The 8,272-nt window shown below is 39.7% G+C and overlaps 1 protein-coding gene across 1 annotated transcript in view; it reads right to left on the reverse strand.

Annotated features, from left to right (window-relative positions):
* Nucleotides 1-211: 211 nt before the first annotated feature.
* Nucleotides 212-8,272, reverse strand: part of LOC107657269 (armadillo repeat-containing protein 4-like) — a 61,862-nt gene continuing 53,801 nt past the window's right edge. The window contains 1 exon segment of the mRNA XM_016445302.1: nt 212-325. Coding sequence (XP_016300788.1) covers nt 212-325 — 114 coding nt within the window.

Genomic DNA, 8,272 nt, shown 5'->3' on the forward strand with positions numbered 1-8,272 from the left:
GACAAGGGTGAGCCAGGGTTGTAGACTCCAACAAATTAATTAATGACATGTTTAGCTTTGGCTAAATGCTTCCTATTATTACAGAGCTGAAGTAAAATATAAATAAACACACATCGGGCATCACAGCTGATCCATTAATACTCACTGAGTGGGTAAAGTAACTCATTTGTTGCCCACTGCGGGTGAGATTGAAGGGGAGATGCAGTCACTTTTACCCATATTTAGCCTTGTCATTGGCCAGCGCCAGGCGTCGAATGTTGGCCACACAGCTGGCTGCTGCCTCCTGCAGAATCTCATCCGTGGATCCGATCATGATGAGCAGGAGCTGCGAAGAAGAGAGGAACATGTCAGAAACAACATGAAATGATAACGCTGGCCAACATTCTCCTTTCATTAGAGAGAACGAAAACCGCATAGCTACAATAACAGTCATTCACGAAGGCCTCTTACAGCAGTTCTTTCCTGGGTCTTGAAGGAGACATCTAATCTGTTATTAAGCTATAAATGCAACTGCTTGCACACTGCAGATTTTTGCCAGAGGAGTTTACAGCTCCTGCGGCTGCCAAGGCTCTTTGCCTACTGGATGGCAGCAGCACTGCGCCGGCTCATTAACTCACATATCAGTGTGTTTAGTTGGGTTGAGAGAGCGAGATAAGAGGTAGAAAGTGCGAATATGGCACAGAATTTATGTGAGTGAGTGTATTAGAGGAATTGTGTTTGTTACTGCAATGAATAGGTTGAGTAGTTGTTTTGAAATTCTCCTCTTGTAGAGCCCTGAACATCTGGCTATGTACTAAACCTCAGTTTGGCTGCACCCTCCATCAGATCAAAGGTCATATCAGATCCCTCCACTTCAGCCTTGTGTAACCCGCTTCTTTTGATCCGTTCTCTCAACACTGGACTCTAAAAAAGACCACTTTCTGGAACATGCAGACTCTATATTAAAAGCTTTTTCTTTTATTGTACAATGAGAGTTGCTTATTATACAGTCACACAAAGTGAACCTAAGGGGTAGAGTTTGTGCCAATGCCACACTGTGGGTAAGTTATAATACAGCTGTCTTTCTGTCGAGGGAGGGAGAGAGACAGACAGACAGAAAGATTAGTGGTGAGTTGTGTTCCTAAATCTAAATAAACACAAACTGCGGGCAAACACACTGGCACAACAGGCAGTCTAAATCTGTTTGGTATGTGTCTCTCACTGCAGTACCAATAGGAGGTCATTCATTGAGCTTCATCCAGTTTATGCCAGCACATTTAGGCCAGAAGTTTTACTTTAGCAGGCCATGATCAAACCAGATTCCTTTTTGTATCTGCTTAATGGCAGGATATGAGCATGTTGTCACACACACATATTCAAATAAATCATTTATTCTGCATTTCAGAATTTCAAAATTCTGGCCGATACCAATGCTGTAAGTCAAAGAATATTTTCATGTTAAAGCCGATAACGCAATTGATTTAAATGCTACAAGTGAATGAAATGCTATAAATCAAACAAGCACGAAATAATCATATTTGTTTTATTGTTCCATATTTGTTTTATTGTACCAGTGTTTACCATATTTGATATACTCTACATGTTTATGTGAATAAAATACTAAATTAAATTTGTTAATCATACAAAGTGATAATGTTTCTTCAGAAGTATTGGACTAAACGGCTTGATTCATTTGGATTAATTCTAATCCAAAATGTCTTTTTTGTACTTTTGGAAGCGTGAACATTTTGGTTGCACAGACCAAATAGACACAGTTGGACAAAAATGATGAGAGAATATATTCCTTTGATTTCTGAAGATGAGCAAAGTCTTATGGGTTTGGAATGACATGAGGGTGAATAAATGAGGATAGAATTTTTTGGGGGGTGAGCATTAGATGACAATACCCAATACTGACTGAAATTTAAAAAAAATATCTCCAATATTGACTGGTAATATATTGTACCAATATAATGTACATCCTTAAAATCCTTTCTAAAACTGTGTCAGTGCTTGTGGATTTCAGATCTATTCATGGCTGAGATGTGCAATAAGGCTAAGTTTGAACTCTGTTCATGTTATACACACATGCACCAAGTTTATATAGACAACACTAAGCCAAGGCACAGAGAGGCAAGACATTCCCAAAATTCCTTCCTAAAAGTTAAATAGTGAAGAATAAACAGATGGAAAGACTAATATTCTATCTGTGAGCTCCACCGGATTCCTGAACTGAACTGACTTGCACAAAAAAACAACAACAACAGCTTCGATAGCATCTCTCCTCGTCTTTATTTTGTTAAAATCGCTTCCAGGTTCTTCACATAATCTCAGCAGTCTCTCTCCAGCACATGAATGTATCAGTTATCATGTTCAGCTGGATTTCCAGATTTGCTGTTTTTAAAATAGATCCCAAAACACCTCGAAGAGGCGAACGGATGCAAACATGAGGCTGCAGCAACATGCCAGCACGTTCAGACAAGCTGCTTTTGTGAGCAGTCAGAGGATACCTGCGACAGGGTCAGCCATCGTTTGCAAGAGCTCATAGAGTGTTATTCAGCCGTGGCCAAACAGGGGCTCCTAGGGCCTGGAGCGGAGCCTCAGATAAGCACTGCTCTCTGTCTACCCCTGCCCCTCTCAGCTCTCCCAGCTGGTTCCTGAACAGACTATAATAGTCCACTTGTTAAATACTCCCAAACCTCAGTAACATGATAACTTGCCTCATGTTTGAAAAATGAATCAAGAGCCTCTAAGACTTTCTTCTGTCTTATATGCCACAAGAGCGGGAGGATCCTGACCTCCAGGAAGGTAGAGTGAAAGCATGTTTTCCCAGGCTTCTCTTTCAGCACAAGCACATGTACGTAAGTTCTCACACATGTACGCACGCTTGCACACACATGCCATGTCACGCATGTAGGTGTTGTGGTGTTAAGTGCAGCAGCGGTAAGCTGCCGTTTCCTGAGGAGAGGGTTTAAATCTCAGTAAAAGCCCCCCGTCCACCCTCCTCTACTTGTTCTCGTCCTCTACCCTCAATTTTGTCTTTACCCTTTTTACTTATATTACTCATTTTCCAGTTTTATTCATTGATCAACTAGAACCCAGTTCTAAAATATGCCCTAAATGGCATATTGTTCTTGTGAAAGTGAAGGTGACGTGACATGTGGCCAAGTATGGTGACCCATACTCGGAATTAGTGCTCTGCATTTATCCCATCCACCGTGCACACACACAGCAGTGAACACACACACACCGTGAACACACCCGGAGCAGTGGGCAGCCATTTTTTGCTGCGGCACCTGGGGAGCAGTTGGGGGTTCGATGCCTTGCTCAAGGGCCCCTCAGTCGTGGTATTGAAGGTGGAAGAGAGCGCTGTACATTCACTCCCCCCACCTACCAAGCCCTGCTGGTACGAGACTTGAACCTGCAACCTTTGGGTTACGAGTCCGACTCTCTAACCATTAGGCCACGACTTCCAACTGAGCTGCACACAAAAGCACACAGCACGATCAGTGTAATCCGATTCATGCCAATGACTCATATGAACTGGTTCTTTTTAGTGAATAAAAAAGTGTGACCAGTTTAGTCTGATCGTCGAACCTACTCTAATGAGCAGTTTCTTTTAATAGTTCAAAAAGTTGTTTAAATCAGTCTGAAAAAGTGTTATGTTAGTACCATTTATATACTATTATAGTATTTAATAATGTTTTGAATTAGCTTTTATTAATGTTTTTATTTTAACAGTAGTTTATTAGAACAATAGTAATTCTATTGAGTGTTTTTATTTATTGTTAGCTTTTGTTTAATATATAGCTTTTTTTTTCTATTTTAAGTTTTAGCTTTAGTCATTTTAGTACTTATTTCAGTTAGTTGCCAAGTTTTTCCATTTTATATTTATATTTTATTTTATTTCAGCTTCATTTTTATTACCAAAAACAGCTTTTACAAGCTTTTAGTTTTAGTTAACAGTAACAACATAACTGTATAATTTATATATTAGCAGCAACAAAATTTCTTAAAATGTAAGCAAAATGGACGTTAGAACTTAAATATGGCTAGAATAGAATCAAAATTGGAATGGAACTGAATCAAGAATTTGCGACTCAAAATTGAATTGAATTGGGAAATCTATATTGATGCTTTTTATGAGAAAATTTACTCATGTAAATAAGCAACATAAGAGATATGTCTCTTCCTTTCTTTTACTAGTTTCCATATACACTATTCACTTACTCGGTTTTCTTCTTTTCCAGGCTCTCCCTCCTGTTTTCTTTATTCTTATTCCTCAATAAACATGCAAAGAAAAGTATTTTAAGGCTTTTCACGTTATCTAAACACATCTCTTAAACCTTTTTCTACTCTTACACCTGAGATACCCTGCATTCCTCACCTCAGACGAAACAGAGGGTCTAGTCATGCTGTTTCAAGACATAAAACACTCCAAACTTCAGACACATGCTACAGTAGCCAGATCAGAAAGCTCAGCTAGAGAGAGGGAAAGAGAAAAGACTGAATAGGCTGAGTGTGTATAAGGATGTCATCTGCTTGCCATATCCACAGCAGCTTCAACCTGCTACACACAGACCATGACTAAAAGGAAACGTATGGAATATTTCTACAGGTCGAGGCTAAATCATGCTCTTTTTACATCTCTCCTTCATATTTCGCACATTTGCACGCATACTGGTTTGTTTTAAACACATAAATAGGACAAAAGGGAAAACAGAAGCAACATCACAGGACTTTCACACATGACAAGCGCAGGTTTGCAGTCCACAAAAAAATACAGTCTAAGCAACACAAAACATACCAGGATCTGGCAACTCACACCAGCTGGAATCCTCTCAGATGAAAATGGCTGATAATTACCGTTCGTATTTTGTAATTTGTCTCGCAAAGGTATTTTTGCCTATGAAAGGAGTTCTTTAACCGAAAAATCAGGCTAAAGCTGTCTGCAAGGATTTATGGTTTCAACAAACAATCTGCAAAGCTGTGGCGGTGTGCTGGAGGGAAAGAGAAACTGGAAGAAAAGAGTTTTCAACGAGGCACATCCGAATGAAAGCTGTGAGATACTGAGCGTACATGTCAAATCAAACGGAGTGTGTGTTTAACCACCACAGGCTACAGGACGCTCATACACACAACATGCTGAATGGTGTCTTTCAGAGATCAGCAACCCCAGCCATAGTAGTTCCCAAATGGGCTGAACTTTTATACGTCTGTTTTTTTGAGGTGTAACACACTTGTAAAATCATAAAAGGCTTTTGTTTCAGAACCAATTTAAAATGCTTTCATATTTTATGAAATATTCAAATGGAATATTAAAAGTTGTTTTTTGAGTTTAAATAAATTGTGTAAAAAGTGTAAAGGCAGAATTTGGAGAGGCTGGAGGGTGCAGAGACCATCTCTAATGTATTTTCCAGTGTAAAATACTTTATTCTCAATGCTTAATTTCCTCTGCTAAAGCTTGGGGGACTGAGTTCTACACCATTAAGAACGTCGAGCTGCAAAGTTACAGACAGAACATAAGTCTGAGAGGGCATAGCATGCAAAAATGGGAAAGGGAGAGAGAGTGGAGGAAATCATTACAGCTCTAAGCTGTTGGGTGTACAAGAGTTTCTGACTCTGAAATACGATTGCAATAATAGCAAGAGGCAGTCTTGAGTTTTACACCCCTTCATAAATTAGACTGCAGTGCAGACATCGTTCCCTGATAAACTGTCTCTCGAAACCCATTTACAATGGTAGGAAATATTGTTTTAACATGTCTTCGGTCACAATAGCCGATATATCATTTTAAATGACAGTTGTGCTGGTGGTTGTTCAGGTGGAGGCTGCAAATATGTCAGTGAGAACAAGTTAAAGAGGTAATGAAGGCGCAATTGAAGGCTGGATGGTGCAACTCATGCAGACACATGCATTCACACAGACACAAACACTGAGCTGTCCAGTTTTTGTCATTGCTTGAAAAGGGCAAAAAAAAAAAAAAACATTCGCCTAAACGATTTTTGCAAATTGGACATTAATCTTTTGGAACACCCAAAGTTCAGTCCAGCCTCCAATTATGGGCTGAGCTGAACCACATTCACTGCACCAGCACATCAGACTACAGCACACCATTAAAGGAACATGGGAAAAAATATTTGGCTGCAACTGCAACACGACAACCACTCTCATAATTTATATCCAGTTGTTATTGGGGGTGTGGGGGAAGCGTTTTAACTGTATGCACGAGCTCTCAAACTGTTTTCTCATGTGAAAATCTCATTGGGAAAGTGAAATGTGGTTAAATTTGAATATTGGCAAAACATGTTTTTTTTCTCTCCCAAACTGAATTACAGTATACATAAATAAAATGTCATCTTTTATTGTAGAATACGTAGTTCACTAGTGTTAACTGCACAGTCATCAGGTAGAGAGTATAATGAGTCTATGCTGAACCCAGTCTGAGTACATGGAGGTTTCTGGTTTAGTCTATATAAAAGACCTCTTAGACTTTCAGTGTCAGAAAAAAGTGCAAAAATAGCACATTTAGAGATACATCTTGTCACTGGGACAGCACCCTTAAAGGGGTCATGACATGGATTTTTTACAGTTATTTTAATATGTTCCTTGAGGTTTACTTAATGTTAATAAAATTTTTTTTGCACGAACAAAACAATAAATATGAAGAAAAATTATTTTCAACCCTCATTCTAAACCTCTCTCAGAAACAGTTTTTAAGGGGCGTGTCCTTTAAGGCTTCTCAGTAATTGGCCACTGTTATGATTGGCTAACGTCACTGCATAGGAAACCGTATCAACACCCCCTCGCTACTGCATGTGTGTTTTGACAACATAATCAAAATGAAACAGTCATTTCCAGACAAAGCATTATGAAATCATTTACATACAGTTTGTGAGGCAGCTGCAGTCAGATATAGTACTGCTTCATCTTTCGAACAAATGTTTCTTTGTGAACTCTCCATGACACTCTGCCTCGTTTACAAAACAAAATGCTCTGTACAAAGACACGAATGAGCTGTTTAAACCAAACGCGTCAAAGCGAGTGTTCTTTCACTCCATATGTCCTTCTGACGACAGAATCAAGCATGTGGACTGAGTCAGAAAGCGAATGTGCATCTGTATACTGTATCCAGTGTAGACAAGATAGCAGCAGTGATTGTAATTTATATTTGCTTTTGACGCGATGCGACACTCGCATTCAGTGTGATCAAGTGTCAAGACGTTAAACGACTGAATGCCACTGGGCGGGGCCTATGGTGAGAAGAAGACTATTCGTCGATGTCTTGCTCTGGAGGCAGTGTTTATGCAAACGACTGCGCCCAGGTGACGCCACCTTGCCCCTCGGAATCAAAGCAAGCCATTTTTGGAGCTTAATTAAATAAATGCTTTGTTTATGAGTAGGACGTTTTAAGTTATGTAACTTGCAGGATGGTACAAAGACCTCTTACATGCCAAAAGATCAAGGCAAATTAGATTTTTCATGTCATGACCCCTTTAAAAAAGACAACTTTGTACCTTAATATGCACACCTAAAAGGTGCATATTTGTACCTTTGAGTAGTTATATATACCCTTAAGTTACTACTATGAATCTTTAAATGGAAAATAATGTAAAACATGTCCCTTTAAGGCTACTGCCCAAGGGACAAGCTGTCCTACCCCTAAAGGTACAATTTTTGCTAATTTTTCTGAGAGTGGAATAGTTTTTTATGGGTTATGCTAATCACTAGGTGACATTATAGAGTTCTATAATAAAATGCATTAGGTTTCCTTTGAGCTGCTGCAGTCTAGACCTGTCACTCTAACAGCCACATCTTGAAATGCTTGATTTTTGGCCTTAGCAGAGAGCAGTTTTCCCTAAATAACCCTGCAAGAGCTACAATAAAACATACATCATACCTAACACATAAATCCGTTTAGTTACTTGTAAATTGAGCAATTATTACTGAAAGTTTTAAAGACCATGCAAGGCATTATTGACTAACATAGTGTGTCTTTTGATTTGAGCGCCATATTGAGTGGATTCCAGAAACTGCCACTCAGAAAGTATCCCAGCAGTGTTCGGTCACCCCAGACCAGTCTGTCCTGGCCAAAGTCATGCCACAGTCACATTCTGCTCCTTCTTCCCAGCAGCTTGCTGAGCAACCGTTCCCCGCGCAACAGCCGTTCAATGCTCAGCAGCCCTGGCATGCTAGGGCTCAGGGGATAATACACACTGCTGTTTGCTCTGCTGAATTCCCATGATGGCTAGAAAATGCTCTAACTTCCGCTCCGCCCCCCCCCCACAAAACC

Source organism: Sinocyclocheilus anshuiensis, unplaced genomic scaffold (assembly GCF_001515605.1).
Source record: "Sinocyclocheilus anshuiensis isolate Anshui unplaced genomic scaffold, SAMN03320099.WGS_v1.1 scaffold159, whole genome shotgun sequence".
Classification (NCBI taxonomy): domain Eukaryota; kingdom Metazoa; phylum Chordata; class Actinopteri; order Cypriniformes; family Cyprinidae; genus Sinocyclocheilus; species Sinocyclocheilus anshuiensis.